Here is a 17,222-nt window from a genome sequence, read left to right as displayed (position 1 = left end):
GGAATGAGCTCCCGGGTGATCTGCGGGCCCTGCGGGATTTGTCAGCTTTCCGCAGGGCCTGTAAAATGGAGCTCTTCCACCAGGTCTATGGTTGAGGCTGGGGTCAGGGAATCAGGGACATCGCTCCCCCCCTAGGAATTGGAGTGTACGCTACTCCCCTATCCTTTCCTCTTAACCTCTTTGATAATTGGGGGAGGGATGGGATTTTTAGCTGTCATGTTAGTAGATTGATGTTTTAATGGGAATTTTAATGGGGTTAGTTGTTGTGACCTCTCTCCTGTCGGGAGAGGTGGGGAATAAATCTAACAACAACAACATCAACAACAATACTGCACTCCTTTGCCACACTGCTGAGCATGCTGCAGAGTTTAGTGAACAATAATATGGATTACAACCCAACATTTACCCAGGATTTCTCACATTGTCTAACTCCTAGTATTTGTATTAAAAAAAAACCCCATATATTTTCAAAAACAGTCACAAACCACTCTTGCATCCTTTTTGATGTTAGAAAACTATAAAATAAAGTAATTCTGCAGTCTACTTGATGATTACATTAGATAAAACAAAAATGCATAGCTTATAAATAAATTTTAAGCTTGTGTTAAATTGTGTGATCCAGCATAGATAATGACATACCATTTTAGTCCATTTAATTTAATCTTATTAATCTTATTATCTTGACATATGTATTAATGAATAGCTGTAGAGTAAATGCTATTTAAAATAGTTTTGCTTGTCACAGTCTTTGTTTTTTTGCTTCAGTTCAGCTTTCATTTGTTTAAACATGAGTATTGCTCAGTGCTAGGTGATACAGTACTATTTTTGTCACACTCAGTTGACCAAAGCATTTTCTAGTTTATAGTAACTCTAAGCTGATTCAGAAAACTTTTTTTCTATTTACCATTGGTAGTACATGATCATCTTAAATGTCAGCTGTCAAGGCTAGAGGAAGGAGGATTTGGAACATATTTCTTATAAAGAAAACAAGAAGAACTTGTTTCTAACACCAGCATCAGAAGAACATTGCTCCTATTTGCTAATAAACAGTTATGAATTCTTTGTGAAAAATCGAGGGCAGTTTCTAAAACTAGTACAGAGCTCAGTGGAGAATTCCAGGGCTGAATCCACTCCAGTAATCTAATGTCAATAACAGATAGCAGTTATAAATATTTTATCAGCCATGTAAGGACTGCTGAAACAACTTCCATGCAATTTCTCACTCTGTGCAGCTCCTGAGAGGTGACATGGTAATGTCTCACCTGATAGACGTGGTATATTTACAGTAAGGCAAAGCTGCCCAGTGAAAAATTTTTATGCTAGTCTGTGTACATTGGATGGAGCCTCTTGTGGCGCAGAGTGGTAAGGCAGCAGACATGCAGTCTGAAAGCTCTGCCCATGAGGCTGGGAGTTCAATTCCAGCAGCCGGCTCAAGGATGACACAGCCTTCTATCCTTCCGAGGTTGGTAAAATGAGTACCCAGCTTGCTGGGGGGTAAACGGTAATGACTGGGGAAGGCATTGGCAAACCACCCCGTATTGAACCTGCCATGAAAATGCTAGAGGGCATCACACCAAGGGTCAGACATGACCCAGTGCTTGCACAGAGTATACCTTTACCTTTTTTATACATTGGATGTAATGTTCAGGATGAATCCAATATTTTATCCCAAGTAATGATGAATTATAGCATTGAGAGCGTCATGTAGGCACTACTGTACTTTCCCCTCCACATTCTTCTCAAAATCATATTTTTAATACTTATTTTGGTAGCTTTTGATAGCCATTTCATGAATATAGTGTTCTAAGAGCATGTGAATATCCCAGAAAAATAAGTACTCCTTAAAATAGTTTCTAAAACTACCAGAATTCTGTCTTTTATTCTGTTCCAGTACTAAGAATTCCATTGGTAGAGTGAATTAAAAGCAAAAGTATGAATAATTGATGAGAAAAACGCTAGGCTTGGCAAGCAGAGGAATACCTGAAGAGTGGGGTACACAATGAAAGCCCAGATGAAGAGTAATGTGAAGTCATGATATGGAAATTGACAGTGGTGTACCAAGAAGGGGTGATTCAGCCCAGGTGCAGCTTGAGGAAGATCTTTGAAGGGGGTCATCAAAGCCTGTTCTGGCCTGCTGCCTCCAGCTGAATGCCTTTTTCTTTTTAAAATATAATTCTTGCTATGGGTGTAAGGAAGTCTCAGAATAGGAAAAAACAAGCTAGGACTGTCTATACTTCCCTTCCACCACGACTGAAGCAATTGTGCTTACTAAACTAAACAACTAAGCCAGGACACTGAGAGCTGTTACAGTAAATGCCAGCATGTAGGCATTTTCTCCAACAAGCTAGCCTTCCTTCTCCCTTTCCTTGCACACAGCCAAAGACATATCTAGGATATGGCAACCATGGTACATGCCTTGGGCACTACTTAATGGAGGGGTGCCACTGGCCACCATCTCACCCAGTGTGAAGCCTGGGCTCCCAGACATAGCAGCTCTCATGCTGCAGAGGTCTGACCATGACATATGGAGATCTACTTGGTCACACATCCCAGTCACTGGCACTCATCAGGGGTGAATGGGATGGGCCAACCACACTGTACCCCTGTTTGTAAACAAACTGTGAATTGCCCACCTCAACCACTACCTTCCATGACATCCAGGTGTGCCTGCCGGCCCCTGCTCACTGACTAAGTGGAGTGACACTTAGTGAATCTGCATGAACCCTCTGGGGTAGCTCCAGGACTCTGAGCCAGCATGGACAGAAGTGGGCACACCAATGAAGTGGAGCTGCAGCTGGAAGAAAGTGGCTGGGTGCTCACTTGCATCACCAAGTACTGCCTGCCCCCCCCCCCAGTGTCAAATAGGCTAGAGAGTTGCAGCAAGATAAAACAACCTTCCCTCTTTTCCACACATTTCTCATTCTTTCCTGTCTCCTGTCATCTAATTTTTCTACCCTTCTCCCTCCATTTTTCACTTCTTGGTCTTGAGACCCCTTCTCCCTGTTGGGCCAGGAGGACATCTTGGTGGATGTTCCCGCCACTTGCTCAGGAAGGCAAAACTTAATTCAAGTTTCTTAGCTGGTGGGAAGGCACCCTTGAAAGGCTTCTTCCTGCTTCAACAGGGAGTTGCAGGCAATAGACTACCTCGCTAGCCTTATTCCTATTGATCTATATGAATGGTCGAGGACAGGAAGGCCTGGAAGATCATTGTCCATGGGGTAGCGATGGGTCGGACATGACTTCGCACCTAACAACAACAACAAAACTATTTCTAGTCTTACTATTCTGAATTTCTTGTCTCACAGGAAATAATTTTACCAAAATTTTGCCTAGAGCTAAAACATCCTAAAGAAAGGTTATGGCACAATATTGATATTACTAGAACACTCAAGGGATTCATAATTAGAACTCAGCCTTTCCGTAAATTTGAGTCACTTTTTATCTCAGTATCACCACCCAACGCAGGGATGGGTATGTCCAAAGCAGCGATTAGCAGATGCCTTAAGGCATGCATCATTGAAGCTTATAAAGCAAAAGGCCTATCAATCCCAGCAGGTATAGTGACACATTCAATATGAAGTTCGGCAACTAAAGTGGCCATAGCAAAAAGGGTTTCTTCTGAAGAGATATGTAGGGCGGCAACGTTTATTCACCACTACAAAATACTTGTGCTCAGTTCTGCACATGCAGCCTTTGGTGATTGCATTCTGCAATATGTTAGGGACAATTAGGACGATGACCTTCCCAGGGCAAAGGGACTGCTCTTTCAGGTCCCACTGAGATGTCCTCCTGACCCAACAGGGAGAACGACCATTGGTTATTCACTATTGTTCCTGAACAGAAGAGGGGGGAGAATTCATATTTCCCATGATTTAACAAAGGAGTTAAAGGATCCTTCACCCCTTCTTCACCGTTTTCATGCATGATAATGGAACAATCTGTTCTAGTGGTTAAACATGTGGAACAGAAGCTACAACTACCAGTTCAGGCACTGGATTGTTAATTATTATTGTGCTAGTAGAAAATTTGATAGCACTTTGTAAAAACTACTTTGTTATATGACAAATGATGTAATTTAAAAAATATCATTAAGAATTTGATTTATAACAAATACCATATCCATTCTTTGTTCTCACTGGGGACCCAAAAGTGCATTGTTCTCCTGTTCTCCATTTTATCCTCACAGCAGCATTGTCTGGCTGAGAGTGAGTCACCCAGCAACCTTCCATGTTGGGTTGAGGATCTGAATATTAGTGACACTTGACAGATAGCTTAAAAGCTCTTTTATTAAATGTTGTCTGTCATGAAGAGAATTGGGTTCAGCGTGTTCCAGTTCCCTTCAATTTTGGCACTGTAACTTCCACCATCATTTTGGGGTTAAGCACCATTTTTTAAAACATGTAGTATTTTCTGAGTTATGCTTGCCTCAGAGACCTTTACTTTCAGTTGCAATTAGAACAATGTGGTGGTAGTGGTTTGTCTCACCTGGGCCAGGATTTGTCCATGCCTTTCAATTTTGGCCCTGGAGCTCCCACAATCATCCTAAAGCTGGTGCCCAATTTTGAGTCTCCTAGTTTTGTTCTCTGATAAGTTATGACTGCCAGTGTTGTGTAATGGTTAAAGTACTGTCATGGAAGCTTTCTGGGTGACCTTGGACCACTCTCAGCCTAACCTACCTCACATAGTTATTTTGAGGACAGAATCGAGGAGAAGAGAATGCTGTAAGCTGCTTTGAATCCCCATTATTAGGATATATAAATTAAGTAAAGAAACTTGAACAGGCAGGCCATTTTTTATTACTGTAGATTAATGGTAACAGCAAGCCATGTGATTTCTTCAGTTAGTTATATTAGGTTTGTATCAAAGTCATATTTTTTTGGGGGGGGACAGATAGAATCGTTGTCTAGGGGCCTTGGTGGCTCTTGGCAGCTCTCAGGCTGTGTCTAAAATTAGGTTATTGTAATTGTGATTGCAGTAGATCATTTGTCCCCCCTAATGGAGGAGCAAGGCCAGCAGTCTGTGAGATCCAGTTCCCCTTCTGAAGTCATAAAAAGAGATGAGAATATGGTACGACAAGATATTTACTAATATTATATCCTGATGTTGGAGGTACACATTATGTTCTTGTAAGAAAGTACTTTTTTTAGCCAGAGGTCCACTGGCCACCAGGTGCATATTAAATGTCTGTGAAATACTTTGCTTTGCCTAGCCACTTACTTTTAGGTGGAAGATGCTATTTAGAGCTTGTAGGGCAGTGGTAGGGGAGGGGGAAGGGGATTTTCTATGTAAAACAAAGATGTATAGATTAGTGAAGCCTTCATATTCCTGTATCGAAAAATGGAATTAAATACAAGCCACTTTAATATTGCAGTCTCTTATTACTGCAATAACAAAGAGGTTTTCATAGTAGCACGGAAAGTTATTGACATTACAGACAATGATAAAAAGTGCTCAATGAAAACATCACAGATGTTTCTTACTATTATAGTAATATTCACAATGACCCATTGATTTGATCAAAATAGATCTTAAAGTTCTAATATAAATTAAACATTTTATTAAATGATTATTATCTTCTATCAAATAATTTGTTGTTGGCACCGTTTTCTTTTCCTCAGGCAGCTGTAGTATCTTTATCACTCTCACCCTACTATACAGATCTACAAAAGGAAATTTATTTTTTGAATAATAGCATTCCTGAGGCAGTACTTGTGATTGCTGTGGTAGCTTTTTATACTGGTAGCTGACTTTATTCATAAAAGTAAAACAGATAGCCTTGAAGGTGAATAGTAAAAATACAAGATTTTTTCCACCTTTGATATATCTTCCTTATTGCATTTAATTTTGTTTAGTGGAAAGTGCTGTCAAGTTACAACTGATTCATGGCAATTCCAAGGAGTTTTCAAGGCAAGAGGCATTGAGAAATGTTTTGTCACTGGCTGCTTCTGTGTAGCAATCCTGGACTTCTTGGCTGGTCAGCCATCCAAATTCTAATCATGGCTGTCCATGCTGAGGGCAGCCTAGCTTGGGTCATCCAGGTCAGGGCAATCATTATTATTATTGCATCGGCAAGTAAGTTGGCGTCTCATGCTATTTTCAAAAGCAGCAAGTAAAGATTTCAACATACTCATGGACTTCCAAGATGCACAGAAAAATATATATTTGTAAGTTAACTACCCCCTCTTTCCACCTTACAAGATTTGGGTTCCTCTTGCTAATAAAGATCTTCTGCTCTACTCTGAACTATTAGTTCATGTGGTAAAATGTCTTCAGATAGAGGACAGCTGCTCTGTTCCACAGGCTACTTGACCCAATGTTTAAAGATGTTCATTCAGAGACTCTGGGCTCAGTCACTTTTCCTATCATGCAAGGCTTACTAGATATCACTAAAGATGTCTGGGTCAGAAAAATAGAGGAGAAAATACATAAAAGAAAACAGAAGTGTTTGATGTTGGTTATCCACCATTCAGTAACTACGTTGTGACAGAGATGTGCCAAAGATACTCCAAAGGATTTGTCTTGCCCCTCCCCATAAGATAGGAAAAAGTGAATACTTGACATCCTCTGCTGCAAAGTATATGCTTTTGCTGCTCTGTCATTTAGGGTAGCAAATTACAATGTTATAAGAGGGAGGTACCAGCTTTTCCTTTGGGAAAAGACAGGCTCACATTCTCCAAGTGAATAGAGGTGTCTGACAAGGGTGTTGCAGAGCAAAACCCTCAGATTATCTAAACAGCAGATTAACACTGCCATGCATGTAGTTGATTGCTCAGCTAGATCTCTTGCCTCTGCTGTCTGTTTACAGTCCACAGCTCCTGTACCTCTTCACTGTACCAGGTGGAAGATTTGCTTCATGAGGGCAATGACTTCTTCATTGGTACCACTTATACTCAACCAAAAGTACTCTGGATACATAGGGCAACAATCTCAGCCCTTTTTCAAGCTTTTTCACTCTTCCTCTGTGGCTCAGCCAAGGCTTAGGCTCTACCCTTCTAAGCTCAAAGAGAGTTCAAACTCCTCTAAAAACCCTCAGGGACGAGGAAATCTTGAGGGCCTTTTCGCACAGGGATCTTTGTTGCAAATTGTTTGCGGAATGAAAAATCGCCATTTAAAATAGTGGAATTCGTCGTTATGCATACCTGCCTTTGTAGTGGAATCATTTGCGTTTTTTAGCGTTTCCCACAGGCTTCCGGTCTTGGCAGAAATCGCTAGAAAGGAAGCGCTATTGCCAAGCTCGTCCCGCCCCTGGCCGTCAAGCAGCCAATGGGCAGCCGTTAGCATGCTCCCAAACAGCCCCTTTCCCTTTAAGAAAGGTTTTTTAAAAAAAAAACGACCCATAGCAACGAATCTGTGTAGATTCGTTGCTACGGAGAGACCCATCCAGCTGCCTAATGTGAGCTGTCGTTTGATTGTATGATCGTTTGCACGCTGCCTCGAGTGATAAAAAAAAAATCCCCCCCCCCTCTCACGGGCCCGATTTTCGGCTGAATTTATTTGTAAAAAATAAAGGGACTTTATTTCAGCAAACGGGCTTTTCAGTGGTTTGTGCTTAGTGACTAAAGGTGAAGGACTGAAGCCAGGGAAGCCTCTAAACAGAAAGAGGCTCGCCGGTGCGTTTATCCCCGCTCGCTCGGAGAAAAAAAAATGGCGATCGCTTCGCCGGAAGTTTGGAGGAGAGAGCCAGGGGGAGGGACTTTGAAGAACCAGCAACAATGGTAACGCACAGGTCTTTAGCGCTACTGTTGCAGATTGGTTGCAGGAGTGTATCGCTATCCGGAGGGTGAATCCACTTTTCTGGATTCCCCTGAAAGCGCCACAACGAAGCGCTTTTTGCTGATTGGTTTCAGGATTGTTGCAGATTGTCTACGACGTCGTGGGTTATGGCAAATTAGTAGCGTTTCCAAATAGCAACCATTCTGCTACTTTGAAGCCGTGCGAAATGGCCCTCACTCTCCACCCCTGTGTTCCTTCCTGGACTGCCTGTTCAGGTTTGCCCACATATAAGAAGCCCTTACTGAAGATCAGTGGGAGCTCTTCATTGTCCATCAGGGAGTTCAAAAGCTCCCATTGTTGTATTCCTTTGTTTGCCTTACCCCTGTAGTCCTGTGGCTGGCTTTTCCAAGAGGGAGGAGGAAACTTTTGGCAAATTGGGCCATAGAGGGCTCCAGCAGGTAAGCACCCTATTCTGGATTTTGTCACTTAGAGAAATATGTTGCATAAAAAGTTCTTATATAGTTTAATTGAATGTACTCCTCAGTTTGAGCCCTTTTGGTTGATCTGCAAATATAGATTTTCAGGATGCATATTTTCCTTTTTCAATAAGTTACAGAAAGTTCCTCTATTTCCAGTGTGGACACTTGCTGCTATATGCTGTGCTGTCATTCAGCCTCTCCTCTGACCCAGGTGTTTTCCTGAAGGGTCTAATAGTTTTTTGAACATTCCAAAAGTTAAACCTATCTAGGGCAGATACCTAGGGCTGTTCTCAACCCTGCACAGCACAACAGGAAGGCTCACACCCTCCTCCCAAAGGACATGATTGAGAGGACTGCCAGTATCCTAGCAGCAATATTTAAGACAATGTCTTGTCATTTACCATCCACTTAACACATCCAAAGACTGTATCATGGTCCTGTTTCATAGTCCTGTTTGAAGTTCAGGCCTCGTCAGATTTGGTTTGTGAGACATATCTTCTCTCATCACAGAGTCCATTTCCTGACTAATTCTAATTTTGGAGCCACTAGCAAAAATCTACTATCAGGAGATGCTGCATTCCCATCTTGCTCTAGTCTCAGATACCTCCTCTTCAAGTTAGGGAGCACACTGTGCAGACCTGATGTGGCCAGTGGCGCCCTTATGGAAGCAGCCCTTCACATCAACATTCTAGCACTCAGGGTTATTCATTTCACACTAAGTAAAGGTAATGTAGAGGTGTGCACAGACATCACTGTAATGCAGTATATCAACAGCCAAGGAGGCATGGTCTCTCTAGCACTGCCAGGAGGCAGACCTTACCTAGGAGGAGTCCATTGTTCACAAAATGAGCATTCAATTTGCATTGCAGGGAAGGAAAATTTATTGTTGGATACCCTCAACTGTGTCTCACAGGAGAGTCATAAATGGTCTCTGTCCACCAAATTTCTTCAGCTTCTTTTGTTTCTTACATAAACCTCCTTGCCTCTTCTATTGTTACCAAAGATATGTTCTTGGTCAGGGAAGGGATCCATTATCCTTCAGGGATGCTGTGGAGGCTATGAGAAGAGGGGAGGGGAGGAGACTTTGAGGCAATTGACTTCTGAATTTCAGAATGTCTACACCTCCAGCCTTTCCTATATATTCTTCAAGCTCCAACTACCCACAATAAAAGTGCTCCCTACAGTTCTCTTATTTGGAAACATATAAGACCAAGGTTGCAATTAGTTGTGAGCTAAATAGAATTCAATATTCCCTAGATATTTGACAGATATTTTCCCTAGATGACTAAACTAAGATGTAGTTAACAGAAAATAATTTAATGGTATAACAGATTATTTAATATATATACATATATACATACACACACACACACACACACACACACACACACACACACACACACACACACACACATATATATATATTCAATATAGAAATATATATGAGCTGACTTTCAAGTGAAGTAAATAAATCCAGGAGAAAGATTTGATTCTCATTCTCTAGTCATATAGATATCTATAATGTATTTCCCTTTCTAAAGACCCTTGATTCCTTAGTTCCCTTTTGATGCAGACTGTGTCTTTTGTAGAGGTTCAGTTTGTCCCAGAAAGATCCCTTGTGCCTAACAAATCTCAAACCTTCCTCCTGGTACCACTTTCTCATTGAGATTTGTAATTTCAGATTGTATAAATAACAAATAACTAAATAAAGATAATTTGTGCCTGTCTATCAGGTCTTGTGCATGGAACTGGTAGACATACTTAGATTGGTCCTTTAGAGCAGCGGTCCGCAACCTTTTGGCGGCCGTGGACCACTGTGCCGGGGTGGGGGGAGAGGGCGACCTAGGACACCGCGCACACGCGGCAGCCCCGGTGCAAACACGCATGCGCAGCCTAGCGAGCTTCTCGCTGCGGGGGGGGGCGGGGGTTGGGGACCACTGCTTTAGAGGAACTGGAACACAATAATCTTTTTTACCCAGAGAAAGAGAGACCTGTCATATCAAAGCATTATATATTCAGAGTATGGGAAATAGAGAAGTCAGTTAGCTAAAGAAGGGTGGAGAATGATAATGGTGTTTTAAACAATATAGCATGCTACTTTGGAGCTCTATATTCAGCTTTGGGGTTCTTTGCCTTTGGACTGAAGCCAGTTAACTATAAACTGGTATAAGGATACAACAGTTGCAGGAGTGAATGCCCTCTTCCAGCGTACATATATTTTGGTTAAGGTGATCACAATAGTGGGAGTTGGGGCAGAAGTACAAATAGTGGGCTTGAGTCAATGCCAAAAGCCATCTGGAAAAAATGTGATAGATTACAGTTATAGAAATTTAGGTTACATCAGAGCTGGGTCTGAGGATTAGAAAAAAATTTTTAAAAGAAAATGCACAGTTTACTTAACTTAGGATAAAAACACAAAATACTAGCTTGACCATATAGCTTCCTGGGAAAGAACTGGATACAGCATTGTGTGAATACATTTTTGGGTTGAGAGGGAAAGGCAGGATTATATGAGATCAATAGAAAGCAGAGACTTTGAAAGCAGTAGCAGCAGCAGCTTGCCTGCCTACTTGTCTCACTCACATTAATGGAACAGCCTGCAAGGTCTACAGGGAATTTGCATTGGCTCTGTCACTGGTTTTCTCTGGTCTCTTATTTATTGCTAGTTGCTTGATTGTGCAGTATTTTTCCTGGAAATGAAAGCATACAAAGATCATGTCTGACTCCTGGACAGTGCTATCCAATTTCTCTCTTCCAGAAACCAGCATGCTAAGGCGATCTAAAAGGTAATTTTTTAAAAACATCTTAAAATGTTTTCTTGATCTGCCTGTTTCCTGTGATTGAAAATATTACAGAGTTCAAAGCTGATGGATTAATGCATAGTTTGTCAATAGCAGGCATAAAAACACCCAGAGCTGCTTGGAATTCTATTTAGAAAAATACAAGTCAATTGATACAGTCTGTCTTCCTCAAGAGTGGGTGACAGGGATTCACACTGTAAATATATGATAGTTCTTTAATTAAGCTCATCTGTCTGGAATTAAAGCTAGGAGTAATGATGAAAAGCCTCTGTTTCAAAATGGCTTATTTTTACTTTGTAGTAGTATCTCAGATTGGAGCTAGACTCCAAACTATTTATTTATATTATCATTTTGTCATAATATATACTTAAATATGTCACTTTGGTGAGCTAATGGATTCAGTGAGTGGTTCTTACATTTCCTGTGGTTTTAAAGTTTAAAATTGCCAGTGTGAAGCAATAGAAAATGGTTGCTATAAGTCTGTGTAAATAGACTGTTTGGGTTGTGAACAAGTACATGATGTTAAAGTGGAAGTGCTCCTTCACTTGTTTAATAGAGAAGCAAAAGAGCATAATACAATATTATGAGAAGTACCACCACATTTTTACTATACATGTATGAGATGACTATTTGTAGGTTGTATACTTTTTTGTAGTGGTAAAATTAACCTGAATCCTTTGGAGATTTGGAGATCTTTATACATGATGTCTTAGTTTGAGCACAAATGTGTTCAGAGAGATGTTTATGATTTGGTATCTTGACATCAGCTTCACCTAAGTAGGAGATAGTCACAGTCTTATTGTCTTCTTATTTAGGGTCAATACTATCATGAGCAAGATTTCTTAAGTATCTTTCTCTTCAGTGTAAATGATTTTATAAGTTGATGCAGTGGCTCTTCACATTTGTTTATTTCTGACTAAATCATCTGTGAGATTGTGGTACCTTCAAGTAGCAGGAGGAATGTCCCATTCTGACCCACATTGATATGTAAAGATCCTATCAGATTTTAGCGTGAAGTAGTCTCTAGCTGTGAAGAAAGCAGGATGTTTGAGCAGGTGGGCATATGGTTGGTTACATGGTTACACTGACATAACTGCTGAAAATATTGGAAGCAAGTACAATGAAGAACCTAGTAACCCTTTGAATTATAAATTGTAAATCTGCAAAGGAAATAATGAAAGCATTAAAATGTGTAGACATCTCGGCTGGGGCTTTTAAAACAAGCCCCCACATGCTTTCCTTTCATGTCATGCACTTTTTGTCAGCATATTTAGTTTTTATAAAGAAATTTGTATGAAAACCATGAAGGCATTTTGTTTGGTCCTCGTATCAGTATGCTGAAGGATGTTTTACAGCTTCCTGAATTCCTTCTTAGAGCTCTGGCTTCGAAATAACCAAATTTTGGCCTTGTTTCTTGTTTCTTCTTGTTTCTATCTTGTTTCTTCACGGTAACCACTATTTATAATATGGTTTCAAACGCACAGTCTCTCAGAGAACATTCAAATCTGCTCTAGAAGTTGGAAGTTTTATGTCTTATCTCTTCATCCACATAATGCAGATCATGAATTATAGTACAAAAACTGTTTTAGATATCAAATAACTTCCAGTATAATGGGAGACTGTGTTCTAAGATACTTTTGGCATAGTGCCATATTTTATGAACTACTGAAATTCATTTTCAAAACTCTTCTTAAAGTTTATTATATAATCTCATGCTACAGAATTAAAATAAATAATACCTATCCTGTGATCTTTTAATTATAATGTCTTAAAATTGATATATTTTCTAAACTTTAAAAATTAGAAGTATAATTTTTTTCATTAAAATAATTTATATTTATCCAACCTGGTTTACTATATAAACACTGAGAAACACAACATGGACAAGCAGTGGAACAGTATCTTAATAAAATGAAACAGCAGTACTCTGGTGCAGACAAAGCACTAATGTGACTCATGTGAGATCACATTGCTTTGCTTGTACTGTGACCACATAGCCTACCATAGGGGCTTTTTCTTTCTTTGCCTATTAATATTGCCGTAGAATGGGGTAACAAATGTATTATGCTGGTAGGTAATTCCTGGAGGCTGTATTGGGAAGGAAAAGCTTTCCTGAAGCCTGAATCTATATTATATGTAGAATTATATTATTGAAATGACCACAGAAATGAGGTTTTACAGCTTATCATACCACTTTTATCAAATGTAATGATAATATAGTTTCAGATTTCCTGTTCTCCAGAACCAAATAGTATTCATTCAAGAGTTATAACGTCTCCAGAAATAAAAGTTCTTATATATTGAGATTTAGCACACAGCTAAATGCCTCCAGGGCTACTTCTGTAGAAGGCTGAAGAGGCAGGCAGCAAATGCTGCTATAGGGGATAAATGAATGCTTAGAGGAGTGATATTCATCTCAGCCTGTTGCTTTGGAAAAGCACTTAAGCAGAGGACAGAACAGTGTTCTAGTACCTCTTTCTGCGCTTTGCTATAGAGCAGGGGTAGTCAAACTGCGGCCCTCCAGATGTCCATGGACTACAATTCCCAGGAGCCCCCTGCCAGCGTTTGCTGGCAGGGGGCTCCTGGGAATTGTAGTCCACGGACATCTGGAGGGCCGCAGTTTGACTACCCCTGCTATAGAGAAACAGTTTCTCCTAACGTGAAACCGTTTCCATGGGCAGTTTAAGTATGCTGTTTGGCATTCTCTTTCCCAACCCTCTCCTTCTTAAGGTAAGGTGAGCTCTCTTTCCCTAGCTCAGAAGTACCATTTTGCGGGCTCCATCAACAAATCAGCTGAATCAGATTCAGGCCAATCGAATCAGGCTTCTCTGATTTGACTGGTTTAAAGTCATGGGATGTTTGATTTGGCTCAGACAAGTTTTAAAAAAGAGTAATGCTCATCTTATCCAAGTTCAATTGCCATGTGTAATCAGGAATAGGTAAGTTAAAACATTTATGAAATATAAAAGGTTCATTTATAATATTTTAACTTGGGTAAACATATAGGCTGGTGGCAGCATGTCACAAAGAAAATGGCATCAAGTGTGAGAGAAGATTATGTCTTAAGCTGTTTTGCTAGATACTGTTTGCTGATCAGAAAAAGCAGTGTCGTTAAAAAAGGGACATTAATGAGAAAGTGGAAGATGAGGAGGTAAGGTGAATTAGCAGCTCCAGTACACTTGAATACTATTTGCATGTTCTTAAAGGAGTGGAAAGGTGCTCTTCTGTATATCCTTATATACCGGGTTCAGTTCAAGCTACTGCATATCACATATGAAGCACTTCATGGCTTCAGATTCTTATATCTGCAGGACTATCTGCTATTCCCTCTCATAACAGCTTAGTTTATCAGGGCAAGGCTTTCTGCAAATATGTGAGATTAACTGCCCTTACAGGTGCACAGGTGGGCCCCATCTTGTGGAATGGCCTTCTAGGGATGATTAAGACTCAGCTTGTGAGTCAGAGAGGGCTGGGAGCAGGATAGCAGACAAAAACAAGCCCCAACAGGTCATCTCCATTCCTAGGAAGCAAGAGAAAGACAAACCACAGTAGGTGTCTCCCCATTCACAGGGAAGCAGGGAATGGGGCCAATGGGAAGTGGTGGAAGGTGGTAATAAATAAAACGGTGGAAGATAACAGTGCAGTTTCATTGTAAAGTCAGGGAGGAGACAACCAGTGTGATCACTCATGTTCAAATGGTGAACTACAGAGAGATCAATGGAATCCTCTTCATTCTCTAACTGAGCCTTGAGGAAGCCTCTGCTAGGAGTGCCATCTAGCAGAAGGTGCTGAAGCATTGAGTAGGCAGGTGACACCAGTTGCACTAGGACAGTGGTTCTCAACCTTTTCTTCGCCATGACCCCAACTTCGGCGCTGAAGCCCAGCAGGGATCCAACTAGAGGAGCTGCCAGCTAGCACTGCGGAGGTGCTTCTGCCAGCCACGCCAGCTGTGGCCATGGACCACCCCATGCAGGAGGTGACTGGAGAGGGGCGAGGGCCCTGCCCAGGGGAGCGGGCTGCTGCCGCCGCTGCCACTGCATCCACATTGCTCACTGTCCCACTGTGGGCTGGGCATGCCTTGCTTCCTTGGCTTGCCGTTTCTCTCCTTTCTCCCTTTTTTTAACCACGGGGGGGGGGGATGTTCCGCAGCGGGTTGGCTCCTGACAGGGACCAGTGAGTCAGGCTGGTACAGATCTCCAGCCAGATCTTCTATGTCCGACTCAGTCTCTGGTTCCGATGGACTGGAGGGTGGTACATTTGTTTCATGACTAGTACTTGGTGTTCCTGTGGGCCCCAGATTGCCCTCAGGCAGCGTGTCAGAGCGTGCGGGCATGACACCATGCTTTAGGAGTCTTTGTCCACATTTCCTTGTTCTTATCTTGAGGACTCAATTATTCCTGTTGTCAATGTTGCCATTGCTAACAAAATGGCTTCTATCTCTAAATTACTATAATTAGAAGCTATAATTTCCAGTGCAGCTGTTGCTTTCATTTGATTGTCAATTTTAGACTTGTCCATTATGAAGAAAAAATTGTAAATATTTGTTTTCATATTTGAAACATTGTGAACAATGCTGACTGGTTTTGTCTATCAGTTTGAATAGTTGTGACAGTTTGTGACATTTTTCTTTTGCGAGCTTTGTTCATAGAGGAATTGTGGGTTTATTGCAGCACATTACATAGAGAGGGGTTGAAGAGGCTAAATGCCAATCTTTTGGCATTTTATTCCTGAATGTGCTTTTATAGCTATGCTGGTATATAAGGTCTGTCAAGACCATTGCCTCCTTTCTCACACTTAAGGAGAAATGTAACATTGGATACAGTGATCTATGCTCCAGACAACTTATTCTGACCTGTAGTCACCAGTGATAGGCCACTGTATGAAGCATTATGCTGGACTAGGTGAATCACTGCTCTGATATGACAGGAGACTTCTTATATGAACGGGCAATGAAATGGCAGATGAACATCAAAATAAGTGATGCCCATTGGACAAAAAAAAAATCTTAATTTCACATATACACTGATGTCTGTGCTGGTGATGACAATTCAAGAAAAAGCCCTTTGGTTTATTGTGGGTCACTCGCCCAAAATATCTGTTTCTTGTGACAATATTTTCAAAAGGCAACTTCCATGCTAGGAATCATTAGGAAGGGCTGTTAAAAATAGTTTATGGATGACATCATAGAAATTATTAAATGATCAATGGTGTAGAACAGCCTTTCTCAACTGTTTTACCATTAAGAAACCCCTGAAACATCCTTCAGGCTTTGAGAAACTGCAGAAGTAATGCAGTGGTGCAAAATATGGTTGGGAAGCATGGCTGTGTACATGTCTGCCTGGGGCTCCTCCCCTTCCCAGTTCCTCCATTGGCTATTATGGGAGGGGAGGGGGGTCAACATGACCTTATATGGTCATATCACCCGATAAATGTTTAACAAATTTTAAAAATATATTAAAAATTAATTAATGCCCACCCACTCAGGAAACCCTTCCAGAGCCATCAAGAAACCCCAGGGTTTCATGAAACCCTGGTGGAGAAAGCATGGTAGAGAAAGTGGATAGAAACTTATCTTCTCTTCCAGTAGGGTTTCAGTTCCAAGTTGTGAAATCATGGAAGTGTGCTATTTAGAAAAATATTTTCTGAGGGGCATGACATACTTCCTTGATTTTGCTTCCAGACATCTCTAAGGAGTTCTTCTAGAACTTAGAGAAATTATTAGAAGTCCTTAAAAAATTCCTTAGGGCTTTCCTGTGGCATTCAAAAATATTTTCTTAGCCTTTCTCAGAAACGTTGTTTTATATGGATCTAAAGTTTCCATAAGACTGAATAAAGCTCCTGTGGTGCTTAGAAAAATTTACATTCCATGGTAGCATACTTTCATGGTCTCTCAGTTTAGGGACCTGTGCAAATCATATTAGGGAAGTTGAGGAAGTACATTTATCAAGATTAAGAATGACAAAAGTGAACTCTTGTGGAAATTAGAACAAAATTCTAAGTTGCATAAGAGCACATTTGTTATGATTGCAAAATTATGATTTTATGCAAGAGTGTAGCCAATACTCCCCCCCAATGTTTGTTTAAAAAATGAACTAGTTACAACAGTTAATTGGAAGTCATTGATAGGAATGCAATCAGTTAAACGGTGAGGTAGAGTAAGGAATCCCTGATTTTAATTGCAGATCTAATAGGACTTTATAACCATCCCTATTTGGTAGCGTATGTCTTA

The 17,222-nt window shown here is 40.8% G+C and overlaps 1 protein-coding gene across 10 annotated transcripts in view; it reads left to right on the top strand.

The window, feature by feature from the left end:
• MAST2 (microtubule associated serine/threonine kinase 2) overlaps positions 1 to 17,222 on the top strand; it is a 219,837-nt gene that overhangs the window by 95,796 nt on the left and 106,819 nt on the right. For 2 of the 10 annotated variants that reach the window (XM_077333911.1, XM_077333910.1), the window contains exon 1: positions 10,809 to 10,978. The exons of the other annotated variants lie outside the window; for them this stretch is intronic. In XM_077333911.1, coding sequence (XP_077190026.1) covers positions 10,908 to 10,978 — 71 coding nt within the window. In that variant the 5' untranslated portion in view covers positions 10,809 to 10,907. Of the gene's footprint in view, positions 1 to 10,808; positions 10,979 to 17,222 lie in introns of those variants that run through there. 10 annotated transcript variants of the gene reach the window in all.

Source organism: Paroedura picta, chromosome 4 (genome assembly GCF_049243985.1).
Source record: "Paroedura picta isolate Pp20150507F chromosome 4, Ppicta_v3.0, whole genome shotgun sequence".
Taxonomy (NCBI): Eukaryota; Metazoa; Chordata; class Lepidosauria; order Squamata; family Gekkonidae; genus Paroedura; species Paroedura picta.
The sequence above is the reverse complement of the archived record's forward strand: the minus strand, read 5'-3'. Positions and strand labels throughout refer to the sequence as shown.